Source organism: Lactuca virosa, chromosome 3 (genome assembly GCF_052849685.1).
Source record: "Lactuca virosa cultivar CGN04683 chromosome 3, Lactuca_virosa_CGN04683_v6, whole genome shotgun sequence".
Taxonomy (NCBI): Eukaryota; Viridiplantae; Streptophyta; class Magnoliopsida; order Asterales; family Asteraceae; genus Lactuca; species Lactuca virosa.
The window spans coordinates 131,332,650-131,346,695 of NC_136428.1; the positions used below are offsets into that span (position 1 = coordinate 131,332,650).

Here is a 14,046-nt window from a genome sequence, read left to right on the forward strand (position 1 = left end):
CACTAATAACAATTTTATTTTCCTACGGATCATATAACCGAAATCCCCCTGAATTGGGTTCATTTCCAAAATACACCAACGGTCGAGACCTATCATCAAGCTTCTTTAAATGTTTGGAGACTACTCTTTTGTGTGCAACACAACCAAATACTTTCAAGTCTTCAAGGTTTGGTTTTTCACCATAAATTTTCTCGAACGGTGTAGCACCTATCAAAGCTTGAGTAGGTGTACGATTTACAATGAACGTTGCATGACGTAACGCTTCACCCCAAAAGTGGTTTGGAATATTTTTTGCTTTCATTAGGCACCGTGTCATCTCGAGTAGAGTCTGATTTCTCCATTCGACTATACCATTTTGTTGAGGTGCGTAAGGAGTCGTCAACATACGTGAAATCCCTTCTTCGTCACAAAAACGGTTCAACTCAGTCGATGTGAATTCTCCACCTCTATCCGTATGGAAAATCTTGACCTCTTTATCGGTTCGTTTTTCAATCGATGTATTGGTTTGCAAGTTATGTGGTTTACCAACTTTTAACTGAATTTAGTAAAATCGGTTTGCACTTCTCGGGACTTTCATAAGCAATCTTCTAACTCCATCTCACATGGTTAGGAAATCACATCACACCCGAATATCACAATCGGCTATTGTAGATTGCCTGAGACTAATAACATTGCTCGGAAATGACGAAATATAATAAATATCCTTCATTAGTTTTTGGTCGCCACTTTTCTCTTCGAACAAAATTGACCCATTTTCCTTTAATGCTAACACATGACCCATCTCCAAATCTCACTGTAAATGTTATGTTTTTATTTAATTCAGAAAAATAAGAGTAGTTTCCGGTCATGTGGTTGCTCGCACCATTGTCTAAGTACCAAATTTTGTCTTCATCGGTATATGCATCAATTTTTGCAGGGATATATTTGTCTTCGTTCAAGAACACCGTTTCTTGGATTGTATTCATCATAAAGAACGACCCTTCTTCATGATTCGCACCTCCTTCGTATGTCGCATTAAGGTTAGCCTTATGATTTTTGATTTGGGTCGGGCATCTCGAAGTAAAGTGACCATACTTATCACACCAGTAACATTGAATATTTGAGAGATCCCTTTGTTCACGTTGCTTTCCCTTTTGTTTTTTTATCATCACAAGTTTTAGTGGATTCCGAGTGACTGTGATTTTGGGTGTTACCCCGACCACTTCCGCCACCATGTCCTCTTCCTCGGTTATTTGAACCTCGACCTCTACCATTGATGATTCGGTGTTACTATATGAAGATTCGGTTTTGGTATAAAGTAGATTTGCTTGTGTTTCAGGCGTCTTATCATCCTCCTTAATTCTTTCTTCGTAGGCTTTTAAGCAACCAACCATGTCTTCAAAGCCTACCGTCTCAAGATCTAAGACTTGTTCAAGAGCCACTACAATATGCACAAATCGTATAGGGAGTCTCGTGAGAAACTTCTTCGCAAGGTTCTGTTCGTTTATAACCTCTCCACATGAAGCAGATTTCGAAGCAATTCCAGATAATTTTGCAGCGAAATCGTCTATCGTACTTGTATCACTCATCTTGATGTTCTCGAACTCGATAGTCAACGTTTCGAGCCTTGCTTCCTTTACTCGATCAGCTCCTAGGTTACGAGTTTTCAAATTACCAATTTGAAGGATTAAATCCTCCAGATTCGATTGAAACAACAATCCTTTCATGATGTTATTTTTCTTCGTGTCATCAAGTCCGGGATCGATCACATACCAGATGCCATGAATCCCGAGTAGCACCTCCATGTGCATCCTCCAAATTGTGTAGTTCGTCGATGACAAAACCAAGCATTGGAATGTAAACGAAGTGTGTTCCTTAGCCGGTGGTCACGACGATTCTCCTCCAGACATCGCAGTTCAATTTTTGATTCCTCCACACGAATCAGAGAAAAAAAATTCCGATTTGTTTTGTTTTTCTTTTTTTGCTTCAAAAAGAAACATAAACAAAAATCACGATTACTATGTCTTGATGATTTTTTTTTTGCTTCAAAGGCCCAAAAAACGATCTTGGTTTGCAATAAAAGTTTCAGATCTCAACAAGGGCCTAAAAGAACAAAAAAACACGTTTATTTTTCCTTTAGGGCAAAACACGCCTTCTCAAAACTGCAAGATTGATTCTTAGATCGCACAGGAGGAATCAATTGCAGTCGCCGATTTGTCTTCCTGCACATGTTCTCCTCACGAGAAAAGAAACAGAAACACAGAAAGCAGAGAAAGTTGTTACACAAGATATCTCCACAGCACAAGATAACTTTATGCACAGGTTCTTCTGGGACACAAATTCTTCTTGTAACATCCCGAGTCCCAGGTATATTATTTAATTAATTTCATTGATAGTGTCAGAGCAACTCGACGAGTTGGATGCCCCAACTCACCGAGTAGAGAAGATAATGGTTGCGTGATTATTAGAGTCTACTCGACGAGTTGGAGGACCCCAACTCAACGAGTAGGTGCTGAGTGAGAAAACCCTAATTTTCAGGGTTTGTGTCGTATTTAAAGGACCTTAAGCCCTCATTTCCGCCTCCCTTATCATCCCAACCCTCTGTGAGAAACCCTAATTGTGTGTATCCATTTGTGTGAGAGAGATAGAAGCTAACTTTGGGTGTTTTGGTGCACATTTGGAAGATGAGTGAAGAGCATCAAGCCTTGGAACGAGAAGAGGCTTGTGGATCAAGTGTGTCTCTGTGCTAGCTTCAATTTGGAGGTAAAAAGCTACCACCTTGATCATGTCTTTGATAGATCTCTTTCTAGGGAGTTTTAGGGCTTTTCCCCTCCTTATCTTGTGGTTCTTGAGTTGCTGGAGCTTGCCTTGGGGTTGAGACTCCAGATCTCGACAAAATGAGGACCCATGAGCTCAAAGATCCAAGCTTTATCAAGCTTTGGGCAAGTTTCCATGCATGAAAACCTTTATGGAGCTTGTTTTGGCATTTTGAGCCCTAGATGCCATGCATGAACGTAAAGCTTGCAGCTTTACGTGATGATTCAGTCTTAGAAGGCTAGATCCAGAGTATGAGACCTTATTCTGCCTGAAATCGTCTGAATAAGAAAATGGACTAAAGGGACTCGACGAGTTGGTGAGCCGACTCGACGAGTCGGTTAGGGTTTTCCCCGATGAGTCTGGACGCGTTGTAAGTCGGCGAGTTGACGAGACAACTCGACGAGTTAAGTTGGATTTTTACGACATTTATGAGGAAAACGAGGGAACTCGACGAGTCTCATAGATGCACTCGACGAGTTGGGTCAACATGGATTGTTGACTCGAGTGTTGACTTCTGTTGACTTTAGGGTTGGTCAAGACATGGATTATGGAGACCATGGAAGGATAAAATGGTCTTTTACCCTTTACAAGAGTTATAGTGAGGGGTGAGCTTAAATTATTTAGAGTTGTGGTTATAAGTGTTAATTAGAGATGATTATGGCATGTAGGCGGAGATTAGACTGTTCGAGGGGTACGAGGCTTACTTGCTTACTTACGAGGTGAGTCTTCTTACTATACTTACCTGATTGGTAACATTGTGTGACCGGAGGGTCTTGTATGCTTATTCTGAGTTATGTGATATCATCCATTATGTCTTTGTGATTTAAGTTGTGTATTATCCCGAGCTTTATTGAGTTAGAACCGGAGGGTCCAACCCGAGTTGTGGGACTGGAGGGTCTCCATTGAGACACATTTACCGGAGGGTCTTTATCGAGATATAGCCATGAGAGGCTAATGAGATGTGTGTGGTATATTGGGGAACTCACTAAGCTTTGTGCTTACCGTGTTATGTGATATGTGTTTCAGGTACTTCTCAGGATCGCGGGAAGGCGCCGACTTGATTGTACAGACGATATGGACTTTATGTTTTGAGGATCCTGGATTTTATCAAACAATTTATGAATTTGTGTTTTTGACAATTTGACAATTGGGGTTTTTGAAATATGATATTGAGAATTATGTGATTTTGAAAATGAAAAATTGTGTTTGAAAATTTACGTTGTTACACTTCTACACAAGAGAAATATTTTTTTTCTTGATATCTCCACACAAGATCTTTCTCAATCGCTAGTACACCACATACCGAAAAAGAAAAGGAAACAACAGATCTTCTCACCACCGTTGCAGGTTTTATTCTCCTGTAGCAAGGGATCGACCAAAAGAAAAGGAAACAACTTCTTGTTCTTCCTCCTTCACCTACTATCACACGTTCTTCTTCTTTCACAAATCTCTGATCACGAGTTCCCCTTCTATCGCAGGAGAAGCTCACCTGCTGTGCATAAACAAAAACAGAAAAAATAGGAGAACTCTCTTCTTCTGTTGTAATCTGTCGCATGCGCTTCTTCTTCTCAATGCGCTGATACCAATTCAAGCAAAGCAGAAAAACATATGCTATAATGCATAACTTGCATGAACTTTTATTGAAGAAAATTATAACTCAAAACTTCAATCTCTCAACTGATTATTACAGGAGGAAAACAATCACCAGTTTTATACTAAACAAACACATTAGCATAAAACAAGGATTCCTGGAAGAAAGACAACTAGACTTTCCTTATATATAATTCTTTATTGCTCAAGGATTCTAGTACTTAGTCATCACACCAAGTAATCTTGGAGGATACTCCAATTTAATGGTTACTGGATCAGAACACGCCTCATGCCTTATCTAACTCAGTGAAATTCGCCAACACATACAACATCATTCTCTTCTATACTCTTTGCAAGCTTTATCTATGCTTCAATCTGCGGAGCAGCGGTTCTCTCATCCCTCTCAACATCACATCCATATTATTCATCGTTTCCAACAATTTGAACACCGAAAGCTCATCATGAGCCCGACCGACAATAACCAGATTGAGGTTCATGTTGTTCTAGTTGCCAGAATAAATACGATCTAACCGTCGCAACAACCGTGGAGACAATCATGTGGTCATAGGTCTCCTGCATCGCCTATCCACCATTGCCTTAACTATGACCGAAGTACTTACCGAAGTACTTGTGGGTGACCCCACTCTCATAGGTAGCCTCACATGGCCGCCAATTGGCAACCCCCCCCCCCCCCACCAAACACCACCGAACCAACTCTTCACGCCTATGGGTGTTGTCATTCTCGACATATCTCCCCTTTCCATGATACTTCATTCACTTTGATCCCTCCTCCATAAGTCTTGTTCTTATGCAACACCCAATGGTTCATATGGTTCCCGTTTTTTGGAGGCCATGGATAATGCTAGAAACTGCAGGGTTTACAACTTCATGTTGCTCATGGTACATTATAATTCAAGCTTTATGACAATGAGCAGGTGCTTTGTGCTTTGTCAAATGATGTTAAAGAAAATAGTTTTTCTAGAACGTGCAACTTGTTTTCGTGCCCAATGACAATCCTTAAGTACAATGTCAATCAACAAATTTAACACCGTTCCAATTCTTGTTCTCCAACAAAAAATTTCATGAAAGTTTGTTTATAAAATTGTTGGGCATCTACAAAAAAAAAAAATTAAAGTTCATTTTAATATGTTTTTGATATTATCTCCAACATGTAGGGGTGTGCAAAAAAACCGAAACCAAACCTTAAAAAAAAACAAAAAACAAAATCATTTGAAAAACTGATGGTTTGGTATTTGTTGTTAGAAAAACCGATTTTTTAGGTTCGGTTTGGTTTTGATATATCTAGAAACCGAAAAAAACCGAACCGAACCAAAATACACAAAATGACGTCATTTTATATATAAATATCACATCATTAATAAAGTAATAAATAAAATAATAAAAATTAATATTCTATGGTGTAGGAGAAACACGTATATGATAGGAGAGGTTAGAAGGTTAAAAGATTAAAAAACTCAAATCGCATACATCTCATATTGATTGTGAGATTCAAAAGTGAAGATTTTTTGATACTATTAAATGAAGGAAAATAGTTAACTTAACCATCTAACTGTAACACCCCGAATTTAGAAGACCTAGAAAGGGAAGGAAAACCTCAAAAATCAGAAGGCGACTCGTCGAGTAGGTGGGGTGACTCGACGAGTAGGAACACGTTCCGGGTCGCGGGTTAAGTGACCTACCCGACGAGTCGGAGGACCAACTCGACGAGTTGGTCAGGGTTTAGGAAACCCTAAATTCGGGACTTGGCACCCTATTTAAGCATCTTATTCTCCTCCTCTTGGTTCTATTCCCTGCCCCCATTGTCCAGAACTTAACCCACGAAACCCTAGATCATTTGGTGAGTGTGTGAGCCATTCTTGAGTATTTTGGTGTTCTTAGAGGCTAGAAGAAGAAGAAGGAGATTGAAGGTTCAAGGAGGAACTTGTAGATCCAGCAACACCATCTCATTTCCATCATTTTCTGGTAATCAAGTCTTCATCTTGACTTATAGATTCTTAGATCTATTTATGTCCACTTTATGAGAGTTTTGGTCCATGGAGCTTGATCTATGGGACAAGGATGTCCCAAGCAAAGATCCTTTCAGATCTGGGGTCCCTAAGAGTGGTTAGGGCATAAAGGTGTAAGCTTTATTGTAACATACACGTTTTGAAATCGTGTTATGTAATTTGAAAAGTTAATAATATTATGAAATATTATGTGAAATTGAGTGTTGAGTTCTAACCGATAGTTTTTACTAGAAATGAAGTAAAACTATGTTTAGAATCACTCATTAAATGTTGGAAGTCTTATGAGATTCCAGTTAAAAGCCAAATAGTGAAATTTAGCGAAAATATAAAATTTGAAATAAGTAAAATTTTATTATTGAAAGTTGTAGATAATCTCGTTAGAAACATGTAGGCGAAAACCTCGTCGAAATCCGAGTTATAACAAATAAGTTATGACCAATCGAAGATCCTGGATAAAACCGACACGGTGTCGAATGACGTAAAAAATGAGTTTTTGATAAACTACTTTTTAGCCTTAAATATCAAAATGAAAGTCGTAGTATTCGTTAAACCGAGAAGTTCGATAAAAAGAACGCCAAAATCTGACTTCATATGAGGAAGTTATGATTTTTCTAAGTTTCAGCTTAGCAGTAGACAGCTAAAAACTCGAATTTTAGATCGAGTGATTTTTAGCCGACACAACCTAAACGAGAATCGAAGGTCTCGTCATTAGCAGTACAACGGTAAAAAGTCTGACGAAAACGGACGTCGGATGAAGAAGTTATGAATTTTTAACGGATTTACCAGTCCCAGTCTGTTAAAAATAATAATATAAAAATAAGTCAAAATTTTCCGACGAAGTCTAAACGAAAGTTGTAGAGCATAATTTTCTCTACGCGTGCATATAAAGAACGTCAAAAACGGAGCCCGTATGCAAAAGTTATGAATTTCGGAAGATTTTTGCACAAAAACCGAGAAATTATGGATAAGACCCGGGGAATCTCGCATGAACAGTGCCGGCCACCGGGATCAGCCACGTATCCGATGTCGATGAGTCATGCGCGCCACGTATCACCGGTTCCTCGCACGTCCGATGCGTGCCGCTTCCGGATTCGACCAACGCCGCGACCAGTAGCCATCCGACGCGTTGCTGCTTCCATGTCGCGTCCGAGCTCGCTCCGCATGCCTTCGCCTCCTGATGCCATGTCGCTGCTGACTCGCTACTTCTCGGATCCGAAGACTCCGGCTCACACACTATAAATAGTGCCTGCGAGCCTTGCCGAGGAAAGGTTCATTTTTGCCACTTTTTCACCCCTTTTCAATATTTTTACCATTTTGACTTCCCCCGAAGCCCCGGGATTAATTCCAATGCCCGAAACACGCCCCGAGATTCCCGTGAAGCCCGAAAAATTTATTTTTTTCAGTTTCGAAGCTGTACCTTCGCAGAGCCCGGTTTTCAAGAAAACTCCCGGTTTTCAACGACGAAAGTCATATTTAGAGCCGAAGTGCTGCCCAAATTATTATTTTGGACCCCCGGTTAATTCACGGTGAGTTTAATATGTAGAAACAATTGTATGTTATGTGTTATATGTGTTATGTGCTTTTCCATGTTATCATCTCGAGTTGTTGTATCCGCTATTTTTATAGCAAGGCTGTACCTCTAACTTGAAGTGTATGACATAGGCATCACTTGGGTATTGGTATGAACCGTTGACCATGAAGTGTATGACATAGGCATCACTTTGGCTTCGGTAGAATGATATTCCTGAGTATTTTTCCGTGTTATTTTTATTTCTGCTATTTATGATAGCAAAGCTATACCTTTGACCATGTGATCAGTTTAAGAACTCAGATTCACAGTGGTACTGGTATGTAGCCTCTGGCCATGTAGAGCATGTCCCCCAGTAAGTGAATGAATCTATTCTATGGCATTGGCAGATGGTTAGACAGGGCGTGAAAACCTGAAATCTACCAAAATGTTAATCCGAAGTTGTATTTCTTCTGTGCCATTTGGGCCAAAGCGTTATTGATGTATATCAAGTATGGAAATTGTTATGTCTCAATGATTGTATATCTTTGAATCAAATCAATAATTGTTAGGGAAAGCTTATCACATTATGCCTTTGTTGTTCCTTGCTCCTATTTGCTTCTGCCATATTGGTATATATATATGGCATAACGTTATATTGTATATATTATTGAACTCACTAAGCGTTATCGCTTACCCCTCCCAATGTTTTAACATAATGCAGGCAATAAGCACCCAGTATAGCTGGAAGACTTAGAATAGTTGTAATATTATTTTTGTATTTTTGGTTTAGGTTTGTATAGATTTACAATATCCTGGGTAGTTATGTAAAATCTTAAAACATAGTCGGTTTGTATCCAATCCTTTGTAATCACTTATTCAATGTAAAATACTATTTTATAAATATGCATGTTGCGTTTTGGAGTAACTATATTGTCAAGTATGAAAGTTTGGGTCTTTCAGAAATATAAAAGTATAGAAAGGGGTTCTTTCAATCATGGTATCAGAGCAGTGGTTTAAGCGAACTAAATTCCATGGATTGGTATTTAGACTTAAACTATTGGAAGTTCAATATATGAATTGAATCATTGTAAATATATTGATACAAACCATAGGAAACACTTAAGTGGGGTATTGGGTAGTGATAAACCCTAGTATTCTAAGATATTAAGTTACTTCAAAAATTTTAGAGAATTAGTATATATGAACTAGGAATTTTGAGAATTTCTAGATTTAAACATGAATTGTTAAGTGAAGATGATACAACATGTATCTGGTATATTTTAGGTTGAATACCTAATGGGGTAAGCACTAGAATATTAAGAGGAGATATGCCTTATATTCTATTAAATGCTAAATGATAAGTAAATATAGCATGCTTTAGGTTTCATACCTCTATTGCTATTATTTGAGAAAGTTTAAGGTCTGTTGCCGACCTTGGTTTAGAAAATTTTATGTTCAGAATTCTAAGAATTTTCGTAATAGAATTTATATGAAATTTTTCGAAGTAATAAAGATACTTATGATAATTGATATTGATAAGTTTATTGATAAACGATCGAAGGATATCGTGAAATAATAAATATGAAGTGTAATCGTAAATAGTGTATTAATACCTATAAAGTGGTATTATGCATTTAAAATATGTAAGATAATATAATAACATATTTGGAAGAAAGATGTGCATTTGAAATACATTTGGATGAGATAAATGTTTTAGCATAACCAATGAAGTTCTTCAATCGCTGTCCAGATTAAAGCAGTGATAGTTTATAGAGTCGGAAGAACCGAGGATGGTGATAAATACTTCAACAGTATTGAAATTAATGTAGTCCAGGATTTAGAAGAATTAAATGAAGATCAAAGGAAAGGCTAATGAAGTTTTTAGACTTATTAGGCCAAGGCTTGGTGATGTAGTATGTAGTTCAAGTAGTAACCCTATACAAGATGCTCAGACTTAGCATTTGATAAATACTGAGTGATGATTGACTTCTATCACATCTATGGAAGTTCCATTGTGTGTTAAGCCGACTTTAACATACAAGATTGGGATAGTGAAATAGGTTATTCGGTTGTGAAAAGGCTGAGTGGCTTACTTGTTAGAGTAAGGTAGAGTACTTAGTTGAAGAAGTTATACACTCATATTATTGTATGAGAAGAAATGTTGTAGTTAAGAATGACAGAGAACCAAGTTGAAGCTAATAGAGCTTGCTGAGATGCAGCTATAATGCAAACTTCTTAGGATAGACTCCTATGAAGTAGACTTAAAAGATACAACCATGAGAAGAAGACTTACTCAGATACAGGAATAACGATGTCATGAAAGGATAATGAAACCAACAAATATGCATGATGGTTTGCATGAGTTAGAAGATGATGTAAGTAGTTGGAAACTATTTGTCATTACACTGCTAGAGGAAATTTTGGGTGTAGTATGTCTTGCAGAGTAGACACTACCCGAGAAAGAATTTATAAGAAGAAATGGAAGTAAAATTTCTATCGACCTATGGAAAAATATTAGAATATTCTATATCGAGTATATGCATGAGAAGAATCCTAGAGGGCGAGTATAGGTAATCCAATATATGTTTGATAGAAACGCAAAAACCCTAGTTGAGTCTAGGAGAAATTGTTGTATGTACTTGTTTGAACGCACTTGGTTGTGAAAATTTGCTTTGTGAAAACTTTTGAATGGTGACTTGGGAACTGCGAGACAATACTTGGGACGAGTATGAGTAGGTGTGAATAATAGTAGAGGCCTATACTACTGGAAGCACATGACTCACACTTGGATCAGGCAAAGTCACAAGGTTACCAAGAAGCTAGTAAATGATTCTGTTTTATTCATGTGTGTTGTTACCTTCGTTTCGGTAATGACTAAGAAGATAATTATTGTTCAAATCTTAATGTCATAAAGAATCGAGTCCGATTAGTATAAATCCACGAAAGGAGTTGATTAGTTTAGAGAACCATGTCTTATATAGTGACAAAACTTCAGTAGGAATACTGAAGAAGTAAATGGTCGAGGTAGTCGATAGAAATATAACAATCTTCATTAAAGAATTGAGCAATCATTAGCCAGAGATGTGACTTGCTATGTGGTGTTACTGGCCACAAGAAATGTTTCCGCCCTACTCTTACTAGTTAAATGGCGGGGAGTTAAGTTTCCATTCAACAATCAAAGAGTACTCCAACTAAAAAGGAGGAGGTGCCAAAAGCTAAAAGATGTATATGTACGAAAGCACGAATTAGAGATACGTGGTGTTATTCTTTTTGTTCCAAAGCATCCACGTGTTGATCAAACTCTTTTCATTTTCTTTATTCCATCAGCTTGATTTATTCGATCTGATTTTAATACAAGAGTTTGGTTCATTATGTATCTTATGTGTTATAAATACAAATGTCATTAGAATAAAACCATTCGAGTTGCTGTTATAGCAAAAGTAAAGACCTTATCTTGGGTTTAGTCTATAAACCAAGAAGGAGCAGGAGTCTGCAATGAGAATTGAGTTTTAACTCAAGGATTAGGATCGAAGGCCCAATAGAGAATGATGAGCGGGTGCAGGATGGAGCACCGCTAGTAATTAATAAGTTTGAAGAGTTTGACAATAGTTTGGCAAACCAAAAGTTAAAAATCGTACATTTTAGATTACCACAGAGGAAGTAAGTTAGGACTCGAATGTTGTGACTAGTAATTTTCTCGTAAACTTTAGGTCTGCTCACATCTTATTTGATTGTGATGCCTCAGATTCTTTCGTGCCTTATAAATTCGCACATTCTTTTCAAATTGCTTGTTACGCAATTGTCTAATCATTTCATATAGATAACATAGGAAATATATCATTACTTGTTGATAAAGTCTATAGAGATAGTGTCATAGGAATTGAAAGTTATAATCTTCCTGCTAACCTAATTCCTATCTTCTTTCCCAACTTTGATATTATTCTCGACATGAATCGATTGTCAAAGAACTACGCAGATCTCTTGTGCTACGAAGAGATGATATGCATCCCTATCGAAAGGAGGGATTCTATTTATGTCTACGGTGAAAATAATAAATTTCTTTCTTAAAAACTCGTAAACTTATATCGAAGGGATATTCTACTTATCCGGCTTATACAGTTAATACCTCGAAAGAGGAGAAGAAAAATGTGAATGATAACCTTTGGATAATTATCGACCGACTGATTAAGAGTGCATATTTTCTCGCCATACGTATAACAGTTCTAATGAAGAAATATGCACAAGTTTACTTAGACGAAATTATGGCGAGACATGGTGTGCCACTAAAGATTATTTCTGATCGTGATACTCGCTTCACTTCTCACTTTTGGGCGAGTATGAAAAGTGAATTGGGATCTCGAGTTGCTCCCAACACATCTTATCATCCCCAGACCGATGGTTAGACGGAGAGAACAATCCAAACAATAGAAGATATGCTTCGTGCATGTGTCTTAGAGTTCGGTAGTAAATGTGAACACCATTATGTTGGCATAATGTAGGACAGAAAATCCTTGGTGGTCCTAAAATGATTCAAGACACCACTGATAAGATTCAAATTATACGAGAAAGAATGAACGTAGCCCAGGATCGAGAAAAGACCTGTGTAGAAATGGAGTAGACTATCCATAGAATTCCAAGTGGGTGATACTGAAGGTAACCCCGTGGAAAGGTATTATGAAATTTGAGAAGAAAAGGAGATTGAGTCCTAGATTTGTTGGACTTTTCAAAATTATATAGAGAATTAGTCAACAAGCATATCGCTTGGAAATTGCCTGAAGATTTGGCAGGTATTCATGATGTATTTCATGTAAGATATCTACGTAAATGCTTGAGCATGTATGATGAAACGGTTCCATTATTCAAGGTGAAACGGGATAATAAATTTATACTTAGGGAAAATAAGAATGAGATAAGAGCGAAATATCCTCATTTGTCCAAATCGTGGTGATTTCGGGGACGAAATCCTCAAAAGGAGGAGGTAATTGTAACATACACGTTTTGAAATCGTGTTATGTAATTTGAAAAGTTAATAATATTATGAAATATTATGTGAAATTGAGTGTTGAGTTCTAACAGATAGTTTTTACTAGAAATGAAGTAAAACTATGTTTAGAATCACTCATTAAATGTTGGAAGTCTTATGAGATTCCAATTAAAAGCCAAATAGTGAAATTTAGCGAAAATATAAAATTTGAAATAAGTAAAATTTTATTATTGAAAATTGTAGATAATCTCGTTAGAAACATGTAGGCGAAAACCTCGTCGAAATCCGAGTTATAACGAAGAAGTTATGACCAATCGAAGATCCGGGATAAAACCGGCACGGTGCCGAATGACGTAAAAAGTGAGTTTTTGATAAACTACTTTTTAGCCTTAGATATCTAAATGAAATTCGTAGTATTCGTTAAACCGAGAAGTTCGATAAAAAGAACGCCAAAATCTGACTTCGTATGAGGAAGTTATGATTTTTCTAAGTTTCAGCTTAGCAGTAGACAGCTAAAAACTCGAATTTTAGATCGAGTGATTTTTAGCCGACACAACCTAAACGAGAATCGAAGGTCTCGTCATTAGCAGTACAACGGTAAAAAGTCTGACGAAAACGGACGTCGGATGAAGAAGTTATGAATTTTTAACGGATTTACCAGTCCCGGTCTGTTAAAAATAATAATATAAAAATAACTCAAAATTTTCCGACGAAGTCTAAACGAAAGTTGTAGAGCATAATTTTCTCTACGAGTGCATATAAAGAACGTCAAAAACGGAGCCCGTATGCAAAAGTTATGAATTTCGGAAGATTTTTGCACAAAAACCGAGAAATTGTGGATAAGACCCGGGGAATCTCGCATGAACAGTGCCGGCCACCGCGATCAGCCACGTATCCGATGTCGATGAGTCATGCGCGCCACGTATCAACGGTTCCTCGCACGTCTGATGTGTGCTGCTTCCGGATTCGACCAACGTCGCGACCAGTAGCCATCCGACGCGTTGCTGCTTCCGTGTCGTGTCCGAGCTCGCTCTGCATGCCTTCGCCTCCTGATGCCACGTCGCTGCTGACTCGCTACTTCTTGGATCCGAAGACTCCGGCTCGCACACTATAAATAGTGCCTGCGAGCATTGCCGAGG

At 37.8% G+C, this 14,046-nt stretch overlaps 1 protein-coding gene across 1 annotated transcript; it reads right to left on the minus strand.

Moving 5' to 3' along the window:
* Positions 1-662: 662 nt before the first annotated feature.
* On the minus strand, positions 663-1,784 carry LOC145164061 (uncharacterized). The gene has a single exon (XM_079082781.1). The coding sequence runs from the start codon at positions 1,782-1,784 to the stop codon at positions 663-665; it is 1,122 nt and encodes a 373-aa protein (XP_078938907.1).
* Between the last annotated feature and the right edge of the window lie 12,262 nt (positions 1,785-14,046).